General features: G+C 45.3%; 1 protein-coding gene across 1 annotated transcript in view; it reads left to right on the forward strand.

Moving 5' to 3' along the window:
- CCDC7 (coiled-coil domain containing 7) overlaps positions 1-26,593 on the forward strand; it is a 430,640-nt gene that overhangs the window by 309,677 nt on the left and 94,370 nt on the right. Inside the window, exons 53-56 of the mRNA XM_061586654.1 lie at positions 2,783-2,908; positions 5,610-5,729; positions 8,822-8,947; positions 21,260-21,370. Coding sequence (XP_061442638.1) covers positions 2,783-2,908; positions 5,610-5,729; positions 8,822-8,947; positions 21,260-21,370 — 483 coding nt within the window. The remainder of the gene's footprint in view (positions 1-2,782; positions 2,909-5,609; positions 5,730-8,821; positions 8,948-21,259; positions 21,371-26,593) is intronic.

The following is a 26,593-nucleotide window of genomic DNA, read 5'->3' on the forward strand; positions in this document are numbered from 1 at the left end:
GTGTTGGTCTGTCGCTTTTCTTCAGCTTCTCCTGGTATAGGCTTCCACTGTAGGGACGTCTGGGAAGATGTGGATATGGGGCCTGAGGATTGTTCCTGGCTCTGTCAGTTCGGTCTGGAGAGAGGGACGACTCCTCCCACAGGAGAGTCTACAAAGAAGCTTAGAGACCCTGCCTGTCACGACCAGTAGGAGGAGTCATCCCTACTGAGGAATGTCCTCCAGCACTATCTACAAATAGAAATTCACGGTGAGTAAAATTTCCATTTTTCATTCTAGTAGCACCAGATTGGCCAAGGAGGCCATGGTTCTCAGAGCTAGTCAACCTATCCGTTGAGCCCCCATGGTCTCTGCCTCTTTACCCAGATTTGCTGCTGCAGGGGCCACTTTGGCACCCCAATCTGCAATGGTTGAGCTTAACCGCATGGAAGTTGAGCAGAGCAAACTGCTGAGAGCTGGATTGCCAACTGAGGTGGTAACCACAATATTGGCATCTAGAAAACCGTCCACAATACGAAACTACCAGTATACCTGGGCAGCATTTTTGAAATGGTGTAGTAGGAACCACGTTACGGCTCGGAAGTCAGGAATTACGGAGGTGTTATCCTTTTTAACTGAGGGTTTGAAGCATGGGTTGAGACCCATTACTTTGAGAAGACAAGCATCTACATTGTCAACAGTGCTTTCTAGGCCTTCTTCTGAATCACTGGGAGCTTATCCGTTTCTGAAATGATTTTTAAGAAGGGCTTCTCTGTTGTCGGCACCTGTTCATTATAGATTTCCAACAGGAAATTCAAAGTGTTATTCCTGGTAGCTATAACATCAGCTACACTAATGTCTGAGCTGGGAGCTCTCTCAGTAGCAAAACATCTATGTATTTTCCATACCGACAGTCATATTGAGAACAGATTCTACTTTCATTCCAAAAGTCAATACAGCCTTTCACTGTCAGCAGGAGTTAGTATTGCTAGCATTTTCTCCTTCACCAAAGCATTCTCTAGAACTCGCTTGGCATTCATTAGATGTGAGGAGAGAACTTAAGGTATATATAAATAGGACAAGGCTGATAAGGCACACTGATTCCTTGTTTGTTTCTTACCACCCAACTACTCTGGGTAAAAGGGTGTCCTCGCCTACTTTAGCAAGGTGGATTAAGGGCTGCATTGCCTTAGCATACAGTTCTCTAAACATACCATTGCCATCAGGTATCGTTGCTCATTCAACAAGAGCAGCAGCTGCTACTGCAGCTTATTCAATAAATGCACCTCTTTAAGAGGCAACCCCAAATACTTTTACTAAACATTATAAAACAGATATTTATGCATCTGCTGAGGCAGCCTTCGGGGGCGAGTTATTCAGCGGGTGCTCAAAGATCATTGAACGTTTATGCACCCACCCAATCAATAGGTCAACTCTGGAACATCCCACTTGGGGGTGTCCTGGTTTTACTCACCAGAAAGGTGTTTCTCTGTGGGCACCAGGACACCGCCAAGGCCCACCCTGGGATGCAAATGACAGTAAACATTATAACAAAACGGGTGACGACTGAAGGGTCAATGATCAGACCTAGCGCATGTACAAGTCATTAGAGGTTAGAGTCAGTGTAAGTTGTTTGTTTCATGTTATTTATGGTTAATATAGTCAGTGTCTTTACATGTGTATAAGTTTATATTTTTTAAGCTTGGCCAGACGGTGAACTAACACTCCGTGGGAGGGGCCACAGTAACGGTCTGTTTGGAGTGTTAACTCTTTCCTGCCTCAAGCACTAGCAAGGAAGACAATACCCACTTGGCGGTGACTTGGTGCCCACAGAGAAACACCTTGCTGGTGAGTAAAATGGTTCCTTCCCTGCCAAATAACAGCACCAACACCTAAGAAAGCCCTGCTTAACTGCTTTAAAAAATTGGAGGGTGGGGGGAGAGATTAACATCATCCTATGTCTACTCAAAAGTCCCATTGATTTACAGCACAATCCTAACCATATCTACTAAAAAATAAATGGGGTTTCCTCTCAGGTAGATGGGATTAGGATTACAGTTTATTCCCAGGAAAGTGAGTATAGGATTAAACCTCATGTTGGGAAAACTGTCAAAGCAGGTTATGAATTAGACAAATCAACCGCCCTGTTCAGTAGCTCAGGAAAAATTAAACTTGTACGACTCCTTGTATTTAGAAATTTATAACCTGTTTTAATGGCATAATAAACTGCATGTACACTTTTATATTTCTCTTCAAAACTATTTGATTGATAAAATGTATAATATGCTATTTTTGCAAAAACAAAATTTAAAATCTGCACTTACACTGTTATTATCATCACTGAAATAAACAGTGCATGCTTACCAAGATAATGTTGTGCTGTGTGTGTTTCTTTGATTGTCTGGATCTCACACTGGATGTGCATAGAGAAAGAAAAGTGGGCGGACTTGCACGCATAATGCTGCTGAAAGCTTTCAGCTTAGTAAACTCCATGATGTTTTTGTTCTAGAACAAACCAGAATGAAGAAAAAATATTCCTGACCATTGTACAACAGAAACAAATAACACAAGAGCCCCCCCCACACACACACACTTTGAATTGGGTTGCTGTTTTTTTTTGAGGACCATTTGTGACTTAGTTGTACTTGTTTGTTTAATATGGTTATTGCACAGTAGAATTTATTGTAGTTATTCCAAAAGGCAAAAGGTGTCTTGTCTGTTAATCATCTTGAGTTTGAAGGCTGTGTTTAAGAAATACATTTTTATTTTTGCTAAAATCTCTCCCCCCCCAATCTTATTTTTGTAGAGATGAAGGTTCAAGGGCTCACTGAACAAAGAAGGCTCTTGGCTGCTGGCCTGGAAGCAATTATTCAAGAGTTACAAGATATACAGGGTGTTGCTCCAGAGGAACTTGGGATAACAAAATCCAGGGGTGAGTACAGAATAAATGAGTGATTCATGTCCTCACAGGAGCCCCTCGGGATTTCATGGAAACCATGACTTCTTGGGATCTGCACCTTAGTAATATAGGGCCTACCCATGTAGCTGGTCATGCTCTCGACCTTGTGTTTGTCTCGGGAGGGGAGGAAAGTGCTCTGAAAATGGGGGCGATTTCTTCTAACCCCATGTCATGGTCAGATCACTATCTGGTGAATATAGATCTCTCAATGCCGCACGCCCTCCGCAGGGGACAAGGAGCTATTAGGATGGTCCGCCCCAGACGCCTGATGGAGCCCAAAGGATTCCTGAATGCGCTGGGTGATATGGAGCTGACTGAAGGTCGCCCGGTCAAATCCCTGGTGATGGAGTGGAATAAGGAGATCACTAGGGCAGTGGACCGGGTGGCTCCGAAACGTCCTCTCCCCCTGAATAGAACTCAGACAGCACCCTGGTATACGCCACGGTTGTGGGGTCTGAGACAGGAGGTGAGACGACTTGAGCGCCAGTGGCGGAAATTTCGCACTGAAGACGATCGGACACGGGTTAGAGCAGCAATAGCTGCCTACCAGGTGGCAACAAAGGCAGCAAAGAGAGATTTCTTTGCTGCCTCTATTGCGTCGGCAGAGTGTTGTCCCAGGAGACTGTTCCAAGTGGCCCGAAACCTGGTCGGTCCAGTTGCTCAGGAACCCATGGAACATTTTAAAACCTCCTGTGATACTTTTGCTAAACACTTTGCTGATAAAATCGAGCGCCTGAAGAGCATGCTTCCGCTCGCCGTGGAGACAGGAAGTGGGCCAGAGTCAGCCAGTTGCATTCTGGTCCGTTGGGATCGGTTTCAGCCTCTTCTCTCTGAGGAAGTGGACAAGGTGCTCTGTACTGTGAAGCCAACCACCTGTCTGGTTGATCCTTGCCCTTCATGGCTCATTACGAGCTGCAAAGAGAGACTGAGCAAAGGGATCAAGGCAGTGGTGAATGCATCTTTGCAAGAGGGTGCAATGCCATCAGCCCTCCAGGAAGCGGTAATAAAGCCCATCTTAAAAAAACCCTCCTTGGATCCCCAAGAGCTAAACAACTTTCGCCCAGTCTCTAATTTACCATTCTTGGGCAAGGTGATTGAGAGGGTGGTGGCTGTGCAGTTACAGACACACTTGGAGGAAATGGATTACTTAGATCCATTCCAATCGGGTTTCAGGACTGGTCATGGAACGGAAACAGCCTTGGTCGCTCTGGTAGATGATATGAGGAGGGCGTTGGATAGGGGTGAATACACCTTCCTTGTCCTCCTGGACCTCTCAGCGGCTTTCGATACCATTGACCACGGTATCCTTTTAAATTGCCTAGAGGGATTAGGAATAGGAGGCACTGTCTTGCAGTGGTTCCGTTCCTATCTCTCGGATAGGCAGCAACGGGTGGCATTGGGAGATGAGGTTTCAGACCCTTGGCCTCTTCATTGTGGAGTGCAACAGGGCTCTATCCTCTCTCCCATGCTATTCAACATCTATGTGAAACCGCTGGGGGCTATCATCAGGAGTTTTGGGTTGCAGTGTCATCAGTATGCAGATGACACTCAGCTCTATCTCTCATTTAAGTCCTCACCGGAGTTGGCTGTGAACACCATGTCCAAGTGCCTGGAATCCGTAAGTGGATGGATGGGAGAGAATAGGCTGAAGATGTAACCCCGATGTTACTCATGGGAGATAAAAGAAGGTTAGGAATCACTGACCTGGTGCTTGATGGGGTGAGTTTACCCCTGAAGGACCAGGTCCGCAGTCTTGGGGTCATTCTTGACTCCCAGCTGTCCATGGAGGCTCAGATTACAGCAGTGAGCCGGGCAGCTTGGTATCAATTACATCTGATACAGAGACTGCGACCCTACCTTCCTATTCATCTGCTCCCCCGAGTGATACATGCCCTGGTCTCCTCTCGCTTAGACTACTGCAATGTGGTCTACGTGGGGTTACCCTTGAAAACGGTCCGGAAATTACAGCTGGTACAGAATGCGGTGGCACGCTTGATTAAGCATAGCCGTCGCTGGGATCATATCACCCCAGTGTTATTAGATCTTCACTGGCTACCAGTTGTCTACCGGGCCCAATTCAAGGTGTTGGTGTTGACCTTTAAAACCCTATATGGTTTCGGCCCAGTTTATCTGAAGGAACGCCTCCAGAATCACCGATTATGCCGCCTGACGAGATCAGCCTCACAAGACCTTCTCTCGGTCCCACTAGTGAGAACAGCTAGGCTGGTACGGACCAGAGAGAGGGCATTTTCTATTGTGGCCCCCACCCTCTGGAACTCCCTCCCTTTTGATCTGACATGCTCCCTCCTTGTCAAGCTTTCGCCGAGCCTTAAAGACCTGGCTATTCAGGCAGGCCTACAAGATTGGGACAGATTAATTCTATGCTATATGAACTGAAGGATGTTTTTTTTAGCTTAAATTTGGTTGTGTTGATATATATATGTATTGTTTTTATTTTTGTTGTACGTCGCCTAGAGTGTCCCTAACCCGGACAGATAGGCGACTGAAAAATAAAATTTATTATTATTATTATTTATATTTATGAAAGCATTATGTATTTGCAGGATCCATTTCCACAACTAAATATCACTCTTTATCTCTTGTGATTCAAGTAGTATGGAAACATTTAAAATTGTTTTTTCAGCTAATATTTGTGAAATATTTATGTTTGTAGAAATGGCTTTGCAACAACTATTTGAAAAAAAGAGAGTGTTTTTGGAAAATCTGGCATCAAATTTGAAAGACTTGAAACAAGCACAGGCTCTTGCAGCTGCAGAACCAGGTGGTATCAATGGTAAGCATTTTACAGAGCAATCCTAAACAACGGAAATCTGTCAGGCAGCACAGCTGATCCATCAGCTTACAAAACACTGCTTTCAAACATTTGTTGGTTGCTGTCTCTAGCTGAGTATCCCTGTACAGTAGGGCCCCGCTTTTTGGTGTTCCGCTAATACAGCACCAGAGGGGTGATCAGCTGTAGCACAGGGAGCTCCAGCCACCCCGCTGCAGCTGACAGCACTTAGCCCCTGAAACTCCCCACGCTACAGCTGATAGCACACTACAGCTGACAGCTGGAGCATGGGGAGCGTCAGGGGCCAAGCGCTGTTAGCTGGAGCACAGCGGCTGCAGCTCCCTGCGCTACAGCTGATCACGCACTACAGCTGATCAGCTGGAGCGCGGGAAGCTCTAGCGGCCACGCTGCAGCTGACAGCGATCAGCTGTAGTGCACAATCAGCTGTACTGTACAGCTGATAGCGCACTATGTCCCACTTTACAGCAGGTTTCGCTTTTCGGCGGGAGCCTGGAATGTAACCACAGTATAAGTGGGGCCTTACTGTATATTATGTATGTGCTGCACTCTTGCATCCTACCAGCCTTCAGCCAACACTGCTCCCCTACAGCCTCTCACTGATGCTGTACCTCTTCAGTTTTGCTCTGTACCTTCCCTCCTTGTCCTGGGACCTTATGGTGACGAGTGGGAAAGAAATCATATATAAAATAAATAAATATATGCTAGGTCCACTGGCACTCACCACTGTACACAATCCCCATAGTCTCATCCTCCTCTCACCTTTGCTCTCCCTTCTTGTTGGACTCCCATTTGTTTGTTATCTGGCTCCCCTCTCTTGGGTTCCTCCTATTTGGGCTCCACTTCCAGTGGTGTAGTGCCTGGTAGCCTAACCTTGACTCCTGGGCCAGGGTTTCTCTCCCTTCCTTCCTGCCCCGAGCTTTCCTCTGTGTTCTGCTGGGGGGGGGGCTTCCTTCCCTGTGCTGGGTCTGTTTCTTATCATGGCCCTTTGCCTGTATGTCCATCTTTGGTTGGACTGCGCTTCATATCCTGCTGGGCAGCATGTTCTTACAGTGGGGAATCCTGCAATTTGTCTAGCAGAGTCTGTCGGGGTTGTAGGGGAAGTGCTGCAGGGGGACCCCTAGTTGTATAAGAGTGAATATGACAAGGAGACACAATATGAACAGTTCAGTTTTTTTAAAAAAAATTGAATATAGTTTGCAGCATGTCTTGGCCTATGTGTGGAGGGTAGTAGTGGTGATTAGGGCTCTTCATGCCAGTGGCGGCTTGTTGGGTAATAACATGGCCACATCAAAGTCATGACTGGGACAGCACCTGTTGCATGTTAGCCTTTGAATGCAAGGAGGTTGTGGGGAAAAGGCAACTGCATGAAGACAAATGTGCCCCATGTGATCATGCTCATGTGCAGTGGTGGGTGTAATGGTTGGTGTGGGATATTAGGGTTTCAGGTGGTGGCTCCTGAGTGGTTGTACAGCAGCCGAACATGGATCTCCCACCATGAGGGGAGGTGGAGAAACAAGTCGGTGTCAGCTCTTCACTGAGACAGCAGTGTCGGTGGGGGTGCAGGCAGGGCTGGAGATTCCTTGGTAATTGCCAGGCCGTAAGTCCTCAGCCGGCAGCTTGGCTATAAATCTGCCAGGCTAGCAAGGAGGAAGCAAGATAAGGGCAGAGGCCATTCGAAGCTTACGTGCCAAGCCAGAAATCCAGAAGTGACGTCAGTGAAGGTCCGGGTCTAGTTTGCCAAGAGATCAGTCTAAGTCAAGGTTCAGGGGATAGGAAGAGACACAGTGGTCACGCCTGACACTGTAGTCAGCAACAAGCTGAACCCAAGGTTTGACTTTTAAGGAGCAGGTTTGTCAGCAGGTGTGAGCCATCAGCGTTTTGGCCTTAAGTGGACAGGCCTGCCCCTCTTCTGCCTGACCTTCTGCTGTCTACATTCTGTAGGTGAGGGGGGAGTACCTGTTCACTGTCTGCGTCTGGCTGAAGGGCTTCAGCTGTGTCTGGGGTGCTCTGCAGCTGAGGGGGAGAAGGAGCTGGGTTCTCAGGAGTTTCCTCCGTTTCTCCTTCTGGGTCTGCTGCTTCTGGGTCTGCTGCTGTTACTCCCGAGTCATCCTCGTCTGATGAGTCCTCTGACGGGGCCATGACAGTCTGGAGGGGCCAGGACTTTACTACTGTGTGCTTCCTGGGGTTTGCTGCCTGGAGCCTCTGCTCTGTAAGAGTATCAGTCCTGCAAAGCAAAATACATTTATGGCCCTGGTCATTGTGGGATATGGGTGCATCTCACACTGTCAGGTGGAAGATTGTAGTGATATTACTCCAGCACTCCTCTCCATCTCTTACTCAGGAAGAACACCACCAAACCAAATTTCCCCACCCCCAGGCTCTCACTCTGGGTAAGGGTTGCAAGTCTGTCATCCACAGTGCCTGGCCTACAATTCCATATCCTGACTGACGGGATGCCCCTACCCTGTTATCTCCCCAAAGTGGCAACCTAAAGGGGTGATTCTCTTTGGTGTTGTACCCTTTGGAGATGACCCTGCCACAGTCAACCCTGCTACACGGAGCACTGCCTATTTTTATTTATTTATTATTTATTACATTTATACCCTGCCTTTCTTTTCATGAAAACAAAGGCTGCTTACATATGGTTCCCAGGCAGTCTCCCATCCAGGCACTGACCAGACCTGACACTGCTTAGCTTCAGCAGGGAGCTGGCCTTATGTACCTTCAGACCAAAGCAGGCTCTTGACCAACCCATGCTCCAGCGGTAGCCATTCAGCCAGCATCAAACAATGCCTCACCTGCAGTCAGCCCCAAAACACTCTTATCTACAGGCTGATATCTCACAAGACAAACAAATTGATGCAGGCAATCCTTTTTAGATCCATTGTGACCAGGACCACTATGAAATTATCATTTATGTATTGTTCAGTCTATATCCTTTTCAGAAAGCATTGTGTGACTTTTAAAGAATAAAAATACTCATCATTTCAAAAGACAAATGGATACTTTCATCTTTTGTATTTAGTGCTAGTGTAGAATAAATAAATTTGATTTATGTTACTTTCCTTTTCTAGAACAAAAGGTACAAGAGCTCGTTGAACAAAGAAGGCTTTTGACTGTAGGTTTAGGTGCAGTACTACAAAGTATACAAGATGCAGAGAGTCTTATTTCAGGCAAAGTGAAAATAGTAAAACCCAGTGGTGAGTACAGAATTTAAAATGTTATCAGACATAAAATTCTTCACAATTCTATTTTTACTTAAGTAATATGTGATAGAATGGTGCATGCACCCAGTTCAGGCTGTTGAGGGAAATTGCAGAGTGCTTGAAATATAAGTTAATGGATTTCAACAAGGAGAAATTTCAATTTTATTTATTTTTTTGTCATATTCCCTGACTACTGAAAGGACATGTGTAGTTTGCAACTGTCCCAACTAGAGGGATTTTGAGGATCTCCCAGAAACTATAAGTCCTGCTTGCAGGGCCTTCTACAAGATAAGTCTTTCTAAGCTGCTGACACTGCAACACAGAAGACTCCAAAGCTATCAGCAATCATTACAAGGACAGCACAGTCTTTGGCTGTGCTGATAGCAGAGCCTCCACACATCTTTGTTCCATTAATGGGAGACGAGAGTTTCTTTTCAGAGGCCAGCACCACTCTTGTGGATTTGGTAGCTGCAGATCTGTATGTCTCAGTGTTCAGCAGGTCTTCCATGTAGTGAATCCATGGCTACCTCAGTACTGAAAACAAAGAAAGCCTCAGGTTCCAAGTGTATGGCTTTGTCCAATCTTTTAGTCATAAAGAAAGTCATGGACAAGATGAAGGACATTCATTCTACCTGCATCATTCTTAGAGGACTTGGCATTGGCAGCATCTGTGCATCACACCCAGGAGTCTCAGCAACACATCAGCATTACTGATCCCTGAGAAGTTTTCCCCAGGTAGCATTCCATCACTTGGGTTATAGCGCCATCCAGCATCTGAAGGCAAGAATGTACTGAAGTCAAGACTTGGGCTGCTCGTGCCCCTCCTACTCCAGTTCATTCTTGCCTTCGTCTGAGGCAGTTTACCTATGTGTAGTGAGTTGTTTACGTTGGGAGTGAGTGGATGTGAAGAGTGGAAGAGTGTTTGCACTGTGGGACTTATTAGTTACCTTTTGGTTTCCACCAGCCCTAGCAGAGTTTAACTTTTTTACTTTTTGGATTTTTTAGCCCTCCCCCCTTTTGACGAGCCGGTGTTTTTGTTTTGTCTTGCAGGGCTTGCGGCTGCGGCCCTCGGTGTTGGTTATGTCTTTTCACCTTCACTCCACCAGAAGCTGTTTCTTTCACGGGGCTTGCCTGCAGCTCCTCCCCTCTCACCTTTTTCATCCTGGGGCTCACAGCTCCAGTTCCGGCTCTGGTTGACTGCAGGGGTGGCCTTTCTTTTGTCCCAGGGCTCGTGTCTGCATCCCCAGAAGACCATACTGGAGTTTGCAGCTGTGGCTCCGGTCGACTGTGGGGGTGGCCTTGCTGACACGGCCTGTTTGGAGCTCACAGCTGCGGCTTCATCCCAGGGCTTGCAGCTGCAGTGACGGAGGACTGTACCGGAGCTTGCTGCAGCTCCAGTTGACTGCATGAGCGGCTGTGCTTGCTGACACAGCCGTCTGGAACTTGCAGCTGTGGCTTCCCTTAGATTTTGCAGTGGCGGCAGCTTTAGGTGGTTGGTGTTCCTGCCTTTGCGCAAAGGCCCACCATTTTGTCCGCCACTTTGACGACTATTGCCCTCATCAGCACTCATGCCCACCATTTTGTTTTTTCCTTTTTCCTGCCTTTTTCCCGTGCCTGCCATTTTGTTTTCTGGTTTCCCGCTCTTTTTCCCTTAAAAGGATTTTTTAGTATTTCGGGCATTTCTTACCACAAAATATTGTTTTCTGCACTCCTCATATAGGGGCATTTATATATGTGTGTGTGTGTATATGTGTGTGTGTGTGTATTAAAAAAACGAGAGAGACTACCAACAAGTCAAGTGCACTGGAGCCGTACTGCACCCTCCTTCCGTGTTTGTGTACCTGGGCTCTGATTTCATTGTATCTTGGCACTAGTAGTGCACTCTGAGCTGTACCACTGCCTCGTCCATGGGTGTGTACATGTGCTCCCTACTGACACCGCACCCCTCTTCGAGTTCATGCGTTTGACTAAAAGATACTGCACCCTTCGCTCATGTGTATGAATAACATGGCAGATCAAGCACCAGAGGCAGGCCAGGCACCACTTGCAGAACAGCATTGCACAGCCACCACCATGCCTTAACACAAGTCTACAAGGCACAAGGCTTCTAAGCACCATTCCAAGGCTGTGGCCAAAACTAAACACTTTTCTACCCAGATGGCTGCTAGGTGAGCACGATACATGTCATTTCCAACCTCGTCAGAAGAGCCTTCTACCTCGGCCATGGTTGTAGGGCACAAGACTGGTCAGGAAAGATTGACAGCCCTCTTTCACTCACCCGCAGGGTCATTGGAGGAGGACTTTGAAAGTTTCCTCTAATCAGACATCCTTGGACCATCAGCCTCAAACTACTTCAATGGCTAGAGCCCAAGTCTCACCAGCCTGATGCAACTATCTCATCTCTGCCTCAACAGGTGCAGCCAGTGACTTTGGACCCCCAGATGGGGACAGATGTTCCTCTTCTTGTGTTGCAGTTGTCTCTGGAATTTGTCTCTCAACTAAAAGATGCCCTGTTGTGCTCTTTCTTGCAAGCATAGTCGCTTCCACAGGTAGACCTTCTGGGCCAGTCCATGCCAGCCTGTTGGGGGTCGGCTCGTAAGCAACTTCGTGCCAGCACTACTACTCATCACTACTGTTCAGATGAAGCTCAAGCACTCTCACTGAATCCCTTTGACGTTACCATGGGCAAAATTGGAGCCGAGGTGACGGATCTAGGGGATCCCTCTATCCCTCTTGAGGCGGAGGGAGATGATTGAAGTGGTGAATCAGAGGTAGAGGAGGATACTTCTTACTGCCTGTTTGACTCAACAGACTACTCTCCACTATTTCACAGAACGCTGGAAACTCTAGGTCTCCAATCTCCACAGACCGAACCAACGCCTCCTCCAGTGAAGGGGGGCAGAGTTCTGAGAACCCCCAGATCGTTGGATCATTTTCTCCCAGTTTCAGACCCTATCGATAAGCTGGCTAAGGAGGAATGGGCTCAACCTTTGCATGCTTGGCAATTTTTAGCCCTCTCTAACAACACTCCGCCTTGACTCCAGACTTTATGAATCGTCTGAATATTTTGCTGGTGGATGACCCAATTTCAAGTTTGGTGTCCAGGACTTTCCTTCCAAAAGAATGGGACTCCCAGCTCAAGGACCTGCCTGAATGGAGACTAGACTTTCCACTTCATAGAAATCATGAGGCGCCTGTCTATTCTATCCGGGCTTCTTGGGCAGCTTCAGTTTTTACCGGAGCCTCCATGATGTGGCTGGACAAACTTTTCAACAAACCCAGTCCTGATCCTGCCAAACTCAGAAGGGTTCTGGTGAAGCTTCACAAGTCAGTTGCTTTTGTGGCAGATGCCACCTGGATGTGACTCAGTTTGTGGCATAGGCTATGGCAGCCGAGGTAGTTGCACAGAGGACGCTCTGGCATTGGGATACAGATACCATGGCCAGAGTCAATCTCTATATGGCTCCATATATACGGACAATGCGTTTTGGAAAGAGGCCTTCAAAGCAGTTTTGGTAGACCCCAAGGAAAAGCGGAAGCCGGTCTTGGCCAGAAACAAAAAGGAGGACCGAAGTTCATTTAGGAGATTTGCCCCATTGCATCCTTTTCAGCCATTTCGAGGAACGCAGCCTGGTGGGAGAGGTTGTGATTTTCGATTCACCAATTTTCAATCTTCCAAAATATCTTAGCCCAAGTACAGTAGAGCCCCACTCATACGGCAGGTTACATTCCGGACCCCCGCTGTAAAGTGAAAACCGCTGTAAAGTGGAACCCATTGAATACAATGGTGCGCGATGCCTGAAAACTGCCATAAAAGAGGAACAAGTGCTGATATGTGGGGCTTTAGTCTAATTGCGTCTAATTGAGACCGCTGTATTAGTGAATCGCTGTAAAGCGAAGCGCTGTAAAGCGGAGCCCTACTGTAATGATTCCCTGAGCACCAGGGAAGACAAGGTTCCTTGTCATCCCCATTTGGAAGGGGAGTTTATCAGTGGAGGCAATACTGACACCATTCTCATTGGAGGCAGATTACTCCATTATGCAGAACAGTGGCAGTGTTTGACAATGGACTTGTGGGTCAGAGATCATATAGGGCATGATTACAAAATAGAGTTTTGGTTAACCCCCCCAAACATTTTTCTTGCCTACCCTCTGCCCCATCTTCAAGAGAGGCAAAGGATAATGGAGAAAGCCATACAGCACCTTCTAGAGATAGTGACCATAGAACCAGTACTGCTGGTCGCACGCACTGCGGAGGTCTACTCCATCTTGTTTGCAGTTCCGAAGAGAGATCTTTTGTGGAGGCTGTGCTAGACGTCAAGTTTCTCAACAAGTTTGTGAAATACCAGCACTTCAAAATGGAGTCCCTAGCCTCAATCATAGAAGCTGTGCAGGAGGAGGACTTCTTGGCCTCCATCGACCTGAAGGAGGTGTATCTTCATGTTCTGATCTGCCCTGCCCACAGGTGTTTCCTAAGGTTTGCATTTGACCAGCAACACTTTCAATATCAGGCCATACCGTTCGGCCTCTCCTCTGCTCCAAGAGTATTCACCAAGGTGATGGTCAGCCTGGTTGCCTATCTCCATCTCCAGGGAGTACACATTTATCCATATCTGGACAACCTATTGCTCTGGGCAGAGTCCAGGGATCCAGCCTTCATTCATGTGAGTCACACTCTCCAAACCTTGACAGACCATGGGTTCTTGGTCAACATCAAAAAGAGTCGCCTAGCCCCTATGCAATGTCTACAGCACTTGGGAGCCATTCTGGACACAGTGCAGGCCATGGTTTTCCTCTTGCCAGAGAGGATTGCAACCATCAGGGTCATGGCATGACTCCTGATGCATTGTTTGGGGGCAGATGTGATGTTGCTGGCAATGGCCCTGGGCATGTTCATATCCACCATTCATATTTGTACATTGGGGCTATCATCATACTCGTCCACTCCAATGGGCCTTATTGCCATTTCAGTTGGACATTGCCAATTCCACGCATCAGGAATTTCGTCTGCCCCCCTCACTGCGCTCTTCTTTCTGGTGATTGTCTGCAACTCGGAACTTCCAGAAGGGAATGCCATTCAGAGAGCCAGACAGGACGGTAATTATGACAGAAACGAGTCTGATTGGTTGGGGCCCCCACTGCAACTCCCGATTTGTTCAAAGTATCTTGTCCATGTCAGACAAGGGCCACAGAATAAACTGGCTAGAGCTAAGAGTGGTCCATCTGACCCTTCATCATTTCCAGCCACTGTTCCATCTGACTCACATGCTGATCCAGACAGACAACACCTGTGTGAAATTGCACTTGACCCTGCAGGGGGGCACCAGGTCCCAAATCCTCCAAACAGAGGCCATCCTGATATTAGACTGGGCCGAGACTCTTCTGCGATCCTCAAGACTCTTCTGCTATCCTTGCAGACTGGCTCAACAAACAGCAAATGATTCTGGGGGAGTCTACATCCGGCAGTGTTTCACCTCCTCCAGCACCGTTTTGGCACCCTGACAGTGGATCTGTGTGCTTCGAGTCACAACTCTCAGCTTTCCCGCTACTTCTCAAGGTACCTAGAGACTGGGGTGGAGTCCATGGATACTCTTCTGTCTCCTTGGCCAGACTGTCTCCTGTACACTTTCCCTCCTGTTCCCCTCCTCGGCAGAACACTGAGGAAACTTCGGCACGAACAGGCTCAAATGCTGCTTTTGGCTCTTTACTGGCCTCACTGTCCATGGTTCTCAGACTTGCTTTCCATATCAATAGCAGGTCCTTGGAGACTGCCAATGAAACCAAATTTTATCTCACAGAGACCAATCTGGCACCCGGACTCTGAGTGATTGAGTCTGATGGCTTGGCGTTTGAGCGGACACACTTGAGCCGCACAGGTCTACCACAGGAGGTTATTGATACCATTCTGGCCTCTAGACAGCTGTCAACAAATCACATTTACCAGAGTACATGATCTGCTTTTTCCGACTGGTGTGCTTCCTGGGCTCTTCGACCTTTGTAAGCCACTGTCCAACAAGTCTTACAGTTTCTTCACAGAGGTCTGAAGATGGGATTGAAAGCCAACATGTTGCGTTGCCAGGCTTACACTGTATCTTCTATTTTGTCTGTTAACCCCTCAAGTGTTCCCATGGGCTCACATCCACTGATTAAGCATGTTTTAATCAGCTCCGGCAGTGTGTCACCATTTTAAATCCCTTTCTCCAGCAGTGTGTCACCGTTTTCCATCCTGGAGTCTACAGAAGGTGCTGCAAGCACTGCAGCGCCCTCACTTTGAGCCCCTCAGGGTGGTGCCTTTGCAACTGCTTTCCTTCAAGGTCCTTTTTCTGGTGGCTGTCACTTTGGCGAGAAGAGTGTCAGAGTTGGGAGCAATGTCATCGGCCCACCATCTCTGCGTATTCTATAAGGATTCAGTTGTGTTACGCCCTGATCTGTCCTTTCGGCCTAAAGTAAGCTCTGTGTTCCACTGTAACCAGGACATCATACTTCCATCATTTTGTCCTAATCCCGTTCATCCACTTGAGAAAGGTTGACACTCATTAGATGTTCGCAGAGCCCTCAAGATTTTCCTGTTCCCTACCCAGGACATAAGGCTAATGGACCCTTTGTTTGTATCCTTTCACCCAAGAACTTTGGGGAACAAAGTCACTAAACCCACCTTGTCTTATTGGTTGTGTGCCTGTATTGCACTGGCCTATGAGTCGCTTAAGCTTCTGGTGCCTCACAATATTACGGTGCACTTGACTAGATCAGCGACCACTATGGCTGCTTTTGCAGCCAATGCATCTCTTGCAGATATTTGCAGAGTGGCTGTATGGTCTACTCTAGACTCATTTATCAGGCATTATAAGATAGACCAATATACCTCTGCCGATGCTTCTTTTGGGAGGCATGTCCTACAACAGGTTGCTTCTCATATGTAGGCAGCAGGTGGTCCCTCCCTATTGGGGCTGCTTTGGTACATCCCACGTGATGGCATGCTACCTGGGGAAAATGGACCGTTAGTCTCACCTGAAAGGTGGTTTCCCCAGTTATCATGCCATCATGGCCTGTTGGAGGCTGAGTGTATTCCATGGTATCATCTGGTCTTACTTATTTTTATTAGTACAATTTCAATTTACAATTTGCAATTTGAATAAGTCTTTAATGTGTGAATGAGTCAAGAACTTGTTGTATATGTTCTGGAGTTGGTTGCTTCTTCGTTTGGGTACTTGCCCATATTTTCCTTGCTGTTTTGCCTGTTCTGTTTATTCCTAATAGTCAGATATCTCACTTCGGTCTCATCATGAATGAACTGGAGTGGGAGGGGCATGAGCAGCCCAGGTCTTGACTTCAGTATATTCTTGCCTTCGGATGCTAGATAGCACTATAACCCAAGTGATGGTATGATACCTGGGAAAACCACCTTTCAGGTGAGACCAACGGTCCATTCTCCCTGTCCCACAGCCTGGGAATCAATGCTACTGGCAGATATCCTCAAACTCAGATGTCTAGCTGCTAGATTGGTGTTGGAAGGGGAGACCATCAACATTACACTAAAATTCCCACCTATAACTTCTGGGGTGGATCCTTCTATACCCAAGACCAACCCATTTAGTCTCCTCAACATAAGTCTCTGAGGGACTTGACGGCTTTGTTGGCAGCGTCTAGGGATGAGGAAACCTTTCTGGCTGGTGGGCCAGATTTGAATCTCCCTGACCCCTGGTGGCTCAAATTTGACAGGTGAGTGGACTGCCTGCCTGTCAGTCACCTGACATTATAATAATGTCAGGCAATGCTGCATTTTGAAGCCCTGATGTCACGACATCAAAGCAAAGTGTAGGGCTTTCAAACAGCCCTTTGTAAACATCCCGGTACTGCACTTTAAGCCTCAGATTTTCAGAGGTTCCAGTGGCACCATGGAAATATTTGAAAGCCCTTTTCCTAACAGCTCAGTACTGCTTCTTAACCTCTGAAAATTGGGATTGTAAAGAGCAGTGTGTGATTATTTGGAAAAAGGCTTTCAAACACCCTGCACTGCCCTTTGAATATTGTGATGCTCTTTGAACCTCAGGTTTTTGGAATTCAAAGAGCAGCACTGGGAGAGAGAAGTGGTTTCCATTTAATGGAAACTGTTTTTTCCTCCTTGAATGAGACACGTTCCTACTGCCCATCAGCTGATGGGCAGGGGGGAGCGTGCCTTGGTCCAGAGCATACTTTAAGCTCCTGATTGTTAATTTGAAGCTCCACCCTTATCTGTCCCACACCTGATCTCATGTATGACATCAGTTGTAGGGCAGGTGGGCATGGTTTCCCCAAAATTCTGGAGCAGATTATAAAGCAGCCAGTCTATAAGTACCTTGAAAACAAATTCAGTGATTACTAGAAGCCAACATGGATTTGTCAAGAACAAATCCTGCCAGACTAATCTTAACTCATTTTTTGATTGGGTAACTTCCGTACTAGCCTATGGGAATGCTGTGGACATAATATATCTTGACTTCATCAAAGCTATTGACAAAGTGCCCCACAATTTTCTGATTAGTAAGCTAGCTAAATGTGGGCTGGATAAAACAACTATCAGGTGGATCCACAGTTGGCTACAGAATCGTACTCAAAGAGATCATTAGGAAACATATTGAAAATAAAACTGCTGATATCATAATGCTACTGTATAAATCTGGTGTAGCTGCATTTGGAATACTATGTACAGTTCTGGTCGCCTCACCTCCAAAAGAATATTGTAGAGTTGGAAAAGGTTCAGAAAAGGGCAACCAGAATGATGAAGGAGATGGAGTGACTCCCCTATGAGGATAGGTTGCAGCGTTTGTGGCTTTTTAGTGTAGAAAAAAGGTGAGTCAGAGGTGACATGATAGAAGTGTATAAAATTATGCATGACATGGAAAAAGTGGATAGAGAAAAGCTTTTCTCTCTCTTATAGCGCTAGAACTCATGGACATTCAATGAAGCTGAATGCCAAAAGATTCAGGACAGGCAAAAGAAAGTACTTCATTATGCAGTGTGTAGTTAAACTGTGGAATTTGTTGTCTCAAGAGGCAGTGATGGCTATCAACATGGATGGCTTTAAAAGAGGATTAGACAACACATGGAGGATAAGGCTATCAATGGCTACTAGCCAAGATGGCTGTGCTCTGCTACCATGGTCAGATGCAGTAGGCTTCTGAAAACCAGTTGCTGGTAGCCACAGGAAGGGAGAGTGCTCTTGCACTCAGGTCCTTCTTATTGGCTTTCCATGGGATATGTGAGGGCAGGATGCTGGTGGCCACTGGCCTGTTCTAGCAGGCTTCTCTTCTAGCAGGTAACAAACGGGGTACCGCAGTCCTGGGCCCAGTGCTTTTCAACATTTTATTAATGACTTGGATGAGGAGGTACAGGGAATGCTTATCAAATTTGCAGATGATACAAAATTGGGAGGGAGAGCTAATACCCTGAAAGAAAGAAACAAAATTCAAAGTGATTTTGATAGACTGGAGCATTGGGCTGAAAACAACAGAATGAAATTTTACAGGGATAAGTGCAAAGTTCCCCTATATTCAGCATCGGTTATGTTTCAACTTCAATACGGTATCCAGTTCTGGACACTGCACTTTAAGAAGGATGCAGACAAACTGGAACAGGTTCAGAGGAGGGCAACAGGGATGACTGGAAATAAATCCCTGTGAGAAGAGACTGCAAGTACTGGGCATGTTTAGCCTTGAGAAGAGGACTGAGGGCTGATATGATAGTACTTGAAAGGTTGTCACACAAAGAAGGACCAGGATCTCTTCTCAATCATCCCAGAGTGCAGCACATGGGATAATGAGCTCAAGTTACAGGAAGACAGATTTCAACTGAACATCTAGAAAAACTTCCTAACTATTACAATGGTATGACAATGGAACTACTTCCCTAGGGAGATGATATGCTCTCCAACACTGGAGGTATTCAAGAGGCAGCTGGACAGCCACCTGTCGGGTATGCTTTAACTTGGATTCTTCCATTGAGCAGGAGGTTGAACTTGATGACCTTATAGGCCCCTTCCAACTCTACTATTCTATCATTCTAAAGTGGCCTTGCAGGCCAAATGGGGAGGCCTGGTGGGCAGAGTTTGGCCTTCAGGGTAGAGGTTCCACACCCCTGGTTCAGAGTTTTGCGTCTGTAGTTGCCTGAAAGGAAAAGAGAATGGGATTACTGTCAGGAGCCGGAGTCCCAGTATCAGCATTCAGGATCCCTGCACTGGGACAAGAAGTCTCCACTGTACTCTTCAAGTAGCAATGACTGGCATAGGTACACATTCCAGAAGAATCCTTGATATTCTGAATGCCATCACCAGTGATTTCACTGGTTCTTGTATTGGTACCCATGTTGGAGCCGGTCACCTTTTCTTTGCTACTCTGACAGATATGTATCCTCAGCAACAGTCTCTCAACCTCCACTGTCACCTCAAAGGAAAACATAACTGAGTCACACACTACATTGGTTCCAGTGCCACTAGTCCAGTGCATTTTCTGGCAGCAGGCCTGTCCCTAGAGGAATCTTAGGCAAATCACATTGTGCTGTAACATTTCTGTATGGGTGAAATATGCTTACAATGAACTTCAAGGGCTGCAGCCTGCCAGTTAAATATTGATAGCCCCCAGCCTGTATAATTATAATATAATATTATTGTAAGTGCTAGTGCTTTATGTATGCTAGCCATTGTTTGTAGTGTACTTTATTATTTACAGGTTTCATTTATGAATCACTTCCTATGACACATCTGGAAGTGTTTTAACAATAAAAACATCAACAGTAAAAATATAAAATAATGTCATAAGTAAAACCAGTTAAAACAATTTCATATATAAAAACAGTTTCAAATCCAAATAATCTGAACCACAAAAGGGCCCTTGCATGTGTTTGATATAGTGATGTTAAAAGACAGAATATTAAAAATGAAATAAATTAAAAATTAAAAATCTAATTTTTATTTCATTTGTTGTATTATAATATTTGACATTATGAAGCGTGACGTCTAATTTTGTGACATCCAAATTCTGTAATAAAACAAAATCCTATAGAGTTTCCAACAACAATTCACACTTAAAATGTGCAAACATGAGCCAAATACTGCATGGTTCTTAAAAGTACTGTTGTCCTATGGCTAGAATTATTCTTCCTCTGAAAAATGAAATGAAATGGGCTGCCTTCAAGTCGATTCTGACTCATGGCAACCCTATGAATAGGGTTTTCATGGTAAGCGGTATTCAGAGGAGTTTACCATTGCCTTCCTCTGAGACTGAGAGGCAGTGACTGGCCCAAGGTCACCCAGTGAGCTTCATGGCTATGTGGGGATTCGAACCCTGGTCTCCCAGGTTGTAGTCAAGTGGGGGTAGTATGTGCAGATGTCATAATGCTAGATAGATAACCACATACTCAGATATATTTGTGGTTCATCTTGGGAATGCTTTACGCTGAAATTTGACAAGGTCCATGGTAGAATGGTACAGATGGTGACAGGCAACACTGCTACCATGCACTGAATCAACATTTGGAGAGAGACAAGCTCACATATCCTGTTCCAACTGTTGATGCATGTGGGACTGATGCATTTGGTATTGGATCATTCCAGAATCAATCTACTTAGTGTGAATGAGAAGTCTGTTGCCAGCTATCTCAACAGGAGTGCTTCCATGGATGGGCTCTTGCTCCATGGATGACTAGCACCACCTTCCACCACTGGGGAAAATCAGACAGATGTCTTCCCCAGTTTTGCTCCCTGGGTGCCCATAACTGTTCTTCTCTGCCATGAGCTGGCAAAGCTCCCTGGTCTGGAACAGGTCCAGTTGCACTCCACAAAAGCTGTTGCTGCTTTTGCTGCATTCTTCCATGGAATTCCATTTCCAGACCTCTGACATGGTTGCAGCCCTTGACTTTTGTCCATCATTACTAGCAGACACCTCTTTCAGTCAAATGTTGCTCAGCTCTTTGCTATCTTAGCACCTGCCCTGCTTCCAGTGAGCTAGCTCAGTACTCTACCTATGTGTATAAATGCACAGAGACCACGAAGAACAAGTTGTTTACCTGTAATTGTAGTTCTTCTAGTGGTTGTCCATGCATACGCTTCCTTGCACATGTTTTGTGTGTCTGGAGTATTTTACACAGCCATTGCATTGGTCAAGAATTAGACCTGAGCAAGAAGGTAGGTGCCATACTCTGTAGTATCTGCAGAGAGGGCATCCACCAAAAATCTAGCCTAGCTTTGGAATTTCCCCAAATGCAGCTCTGCACAGGCAAAGAATATCCATGTGTGTCTCTGTTAATGTAACCTGTTAATGTTTCTCTTTATAGAAATTGAGTTGGACAAATTATCTGAGAAAAGAAGATTGCTTTTGGAAAACATGGAATTAAATCTAAAAGAACTGAAAGATTTGCTGGCCCTTCCAATTGATAGTATGAGTGGTAAGTAAAGTGTTAAATTTGAGTATGTTGGCAGTATTTTATACCTGACAAGTAGGACAGAGCCATACAAAGACCTGAGGCTATGAAACCGATTGATAGACTAGTAGTGCAAATGCCATTAGACTTATCCCAAAACTCACTGACCATGGTCATGAGCTCATTTTCAGACTTATGAGATAGTAGTGATGGTAGTGAAGAGATTCTTCACTGTCACAAGTGAAAGTACATCTAGCTTAGCTTTTTTGGGTGTCAAGAGTTCTTTGAGTTTAAAGGACAATCATCAGAGAGTAATGCATGTACACTTTGCTGTGATTATTTTGTTGTGGGGTGTTTTTGCTAGTAAACTCAGATACAATCTGACCTGCACCTGAGAGTTGTAACAAAGAGTGTGAGACAGGGAGTCTGAAGCAACTGCTTGCCAGAATTGTTTTGTTACAATTGGGGTTTTTAGATCAAGGCTATTAACATAGTGTTTGGAAGTTTAAAGGCTGCTTAGAACCATACCCATCTTTCCTTGTCGAAGACAACTGAGTGAAGTTGAGAGGCACAAATAATAAATACTGTACTTCAGGAAAAGGGGGTTCTCCCTTTATATACCTCCAATTATCTGCAATACTACATGCGAGAAGGATCTTGCGATTGTTGTTGATCACAAACTGTACTGCGGTGGTGGGCTCTCCAACACTGGAGGCATTCAAGAAGTAGCTGGACAGCCACCTGTTGGGTATGCTTTAATTTGGATTCCTGGATTGAGCAAGGCGTTGGACTCAATGGCCTTATAGGCCCCTTCCAACTCTATGATTCTAGGATTCTAACTGCCTGCAGCTTGAACATAATGAGTTGGATCCCTTTTATAAATAAAAAGGCTCCGTTTGTGGAGAGAGATCATCCAGAGTTTGGGATCTCATATCTCCCCCTCAGGGTTTGTTTTATGCTCTGCCTGGAAGATTTCAAGGGAACTTTGGGAAGAAGATGTTCCAGTGTGCAACTTAAAAGGGGGGTGCATTTGAGTCTTTTCACACTGCCCCTGGGAGTGGGATAGTGGAGTCCTTATGGCAGCAGCAGGCAGGGCTTGCTAGTTGATCTCTGCGGCAGGTTGGCCTGTGAGCACCTAAAGAGGCTGATCTGGGGGTAGTGGTTCCCACCAAGAGGGTAATCAGAGGGAGCGCTCCGTTGACTGCACTGAGCATTTATTTTGTCCTTGCTAGGATTGTTGTGCTCTTGTCTGTGGGTGTTCTGCTTCACTATTTTTCCCAGCTGCTTGCTTTCATTTGCCCCTTTCCTCATAAGGGTCATTTGAGGGCTTTACTCTTTTTTTTTTCCAATTAATTTTTATTCAAATTTTCAAAACCAAAACAATACAAAAAGAAAAAACACAAATCCATAACTAATACAATAAAAAGAAAAAAATATAAAAAGATTGACTTCCGATTTGTCGTAGTTCAGCTATAAGTCTATAATATATAACAAGCCTGTATCTTATAGATTATAAAATCACCTTCTTCCAGCGGTTATCTTAATTGGTTACAAATCTCATTAACATCATATCATTTTATTCTTCCACAAAAAGTCAAAGAGAAGTTTCCAATCCTTGAGATATATGTCCATCAATTTTTTTTTCTAGATAAACATGTCAATTAATCCAACTCATCAAGTCTACTAAGTCCAGTAATTTCAAATCGCTCTTCTTCCATTATCCGTATTGGTTCCATCTTCCATCTTTACGCGCCCAATAATCTTGCTGTCATAGTCATATAATAAGAGTCTGATAGGAATTTCCTTTTTCACAGATATTTTCTTGCCATCAGTTCCGAACATATCACTGAAGTATTGTTGCAAAGCCGCATCTCTGTTCCTCTTTTTTATATGATGCACTAGCACATCTCTTGAAGATTTTTCCATTGACACAAAACAGGGATTAATTCTGTTAGCTTTCTCCATTTTAAGTTCCATCAAATCCTTCCAGTCCAGGAATTTTTTTGAACCGATAATATCTTTATCTCCAATCTCTTCAATTCCTTCAGTGACAGCGCTGAGTTCCAAACCGTAATATTTGTCTCCAGAATCCATCACAGCCAGGAAATCCAAATCTTTTTCCATATCCATATTTAATCCAATCTCCATAGTTTGAACCTTGCCTTTAATTTCTCTTTCATCCTTTTTTGGTTTTCCAGATCCATCTTTATTCTCCTTTCTCATAGAATCCTGAATTTCTTTCAGCTCCTGTCTCATTTCGTCAAATTCAATTCTCCACGCTTGACTATTATTTCTCAGTTCTTGTTTTATTGAGTTAATCCCATTCATTATTTTCTGAAACATGTCTAAAGATAAAGTCCCTTCTTGTACATCCATGATCTTCTTAATTGTCATTCTTAAAGCCAAAGGAACAAAACTCCTTCAATTTTCAATGTCCCAAGCAAAGAGCAGTTTATTTCTTTATCCAGTTACAAAGGAGTGAATCTTTCAAACCAACTGGCGTCACACTCTAGACAGCCCTTCTCTTATATGCCCAGAAGTGCAAAAACAGCTTTAGTTCACAGCGTCCAAAAAACTAGTAGCAGAAAAAATGAGCAGATTCGTCAAAAAAAAAAAAGTAGATCAGAAACAATAGTCCCAGACATATACTACACCAAAGTCTTATAAGTCAAAAAGAAAACCCTCATCCGTTGTAATCTTTATAATGCTATTTTCCATGTCAGCTTTTTGCAATAAAAAAAGATAGGCTATTTTTATTTTCTTCCCCCTTAGTTCCGTGAGTAAAAAAGAAGGAAAGTTTTGGCTCACCCAGGTTTTCTTAATTGCTGATTCCTTGACAAATCTCTTTAGCTGTGTAGATAAGAAAGTAATAAGCGTAGACAGGAGGATGCTTGCCTGTTAAACCGTTTTTCTTAAAAAAACAAAAAAAGGGTCACTTTTTCAGCTGAGCTAGCTAGAAATCCTCGCTCCGTCCGAGCTGCTGGAAGACCTTCTTTCACAGACAATTCTGACGAATTCCAGTCTCCAACAATCACAACAAAGCTGTGTGGAAAATCTCACGTTTCTTCCTTATCCGGAAGAAATTATCCCCAGTAAAAAAGACCCTTCTGACTGGATTTAAAACTGAAAAAGGTCATCCAAGACGGGAGCCGTCTCAGAGGCTGCACAGGCGGAGGGATCCTCCTGGGAAGTCTCCTTTGAGGGCTTTACTCTGATTGCCTCCCATGTTCAGTTTTTTCCCTTTGGGCTAGACTGGACAGCGAGACGTTACTTTCTCCATTGGTATTGTTATGTGAGAGCATGGCATCCCATGGTGTGTATATGAAGGGGTATATTTCTGATGTGTCTATAGCCTCTGGCTTGAGACATAGTACTTCAGCAGCCTGTAGGTCTTCCCCACCTGCTTGGGATCTTGGTTCCTGAAACTTTGCAGTAGATACTTCCACCTGCAGAGGAGTTCCCCAGGTTTTTTCCTGGTTGCATTCTTGTATTTCTCAAGAACTAAGAGAGGCAATCTCTTCTCGGTCTGCTCTAACTCATATGGTCATCGAGAGAAGGTGTCCTCCTCTTTGGAGAAAGCATAAGAAACATATTCTCAAGTCCAGTACCAGAGAGAGGTCTTGTGAATTGGTTTTGAGAGGGGTATCAAGGCAATCCTCTTTTTCTTTCTCATCCTCTTGTTCTCCCTCATGACCCCCCAGGAAGAGGTCCAGGGATCAGGAAGTCCATCCTGATGCGCAACAGGTGATGTTGCTTCTCCTAGGGAGTTGGTGGTGGTTCTGACCCTGAGGGACAAGGCACCCTTGGAAAATTCATGGCAGGGTGGGAAGGGGGGGAGGATGCTCTCCTCAAAAAAGCAGTTGAGGGTGGTTACCTTACAGCAGCATCTTTTTCCTTCAGAAGTTTTTCTGTCCTTTTGGCTAACACGTGAAAAGTGCTGCAGCTTGAGGAGGAGGATCATTCAGCCAAAGGTGCCAAGGTTCCTTCTCAAGTTCAAGGGGCTCAGAAAGCTTTTCCCACCACTGCTGTTAAGCCAGACATGGTACTTTTCCATCAGTCCTTTGAGGAAATGTGGGACACAGAATAAGCCCGCTCAAATAAGTTTCAGAACATTCCCAAGCTTACTAGGTGGCATGATACCTTTTCTGATAAGGTTGTGTAATACCTGAAATTTCCCTCAGTGGGCCAGGTCATGACAGTTTTGGTATCTAACACTGCCATCCCCACAGAGGGAGAGGATGGCCCAAAGGACTTTTGCAATAAATGTGTTGAGGGGGCTCTTCATTGTAGCTTTGAGGTGGATGCAGTGACTTTCAGGACTGCAGCAACCTCCTCAGATTTTGCAAGGGAAATATTTATGTGGGCTGAAGAGCTGAGACTGAAGGATGATGTCCCCAAGTCCCTCAAAAATCCATTTAAAAAGCTTTCTCATGCCTCAGCCTTTTCAGCAGATTCTTCACTGGATGTGCTGCAGTTTGCTGCTAGGTCAATGACAGTCACCACTATGGCCAGGCACAACATTTGGCTCAGACAGTGAGAGGTAGATCAGGCCTCTTGGCAAAAATTGGTCAGCCTCCTATTCTCTGGCTATCAAATCTTTTGGGAATCCTTGGAAAAACATTTGATTGAAATGAAGGATAAGAGAAAGGTGCTCCCTTCAGTAAAAAAAAAAATGACCAGAAGGGGTACCAAAACAGTCATACCTTAGGCTTCACTAATCCAAGAGGGTTCACTCACTTCAGAGCCTGCTCAGAGAGGCCTGGTGATGGTGGGGGAAAGTCTGCCTCCAAACAGGCCAGTTCTCCCTCCCCCTCTTCCTCCAAGTTCCCCAAAGGTGCCAAGAAGCCTGCCTCTGGTTGTTGTGACCAGGGATGTGGTTCAGCTTCCAGTGGGGGCTCGGCTTTGCAGGTGAGTGGCATAGCATCACCTTGGACGGGTAGGTGTGGGACACAATCACAGGTGGCTATGCACTGGAATTCTCCCATACTCTGCACAAGCTTCTTCCAACTCCAGGATTCCAGAAACCTGACAAGCACCAGAACCACAGGAAGTGTGGCAAATTCTATTATTAGAGAAATTGATGCAACATCTGTGGATAGCCAAAGGGCAAAAGGAGACGTTCATGACATCTTGGAGGCCCTTTACTGGTTTTGTTAAAGAGGAAGGGAATAATTGTTGTCCCCCAAATGCTTATACACACTTGTGGTTTTCCTGAAACTAGGCCAGTTTACTGTCTCCATACTGATG

The sequence above is a fragment of the Rhineura floridana genome, chromosome 10 (genome assembly GCF_030035675.1).
Source record: "Rhineura floridana isolate rRhiFlo1 chromosome 10, rRhiFlo1.hap2, whole genome shotgun sequence".
NCBI lineage: Eukaryota > Metazoa > Chordata > Lepidosauria > Squamata > Rhineuridae > Rhineura > Rhineura floridana.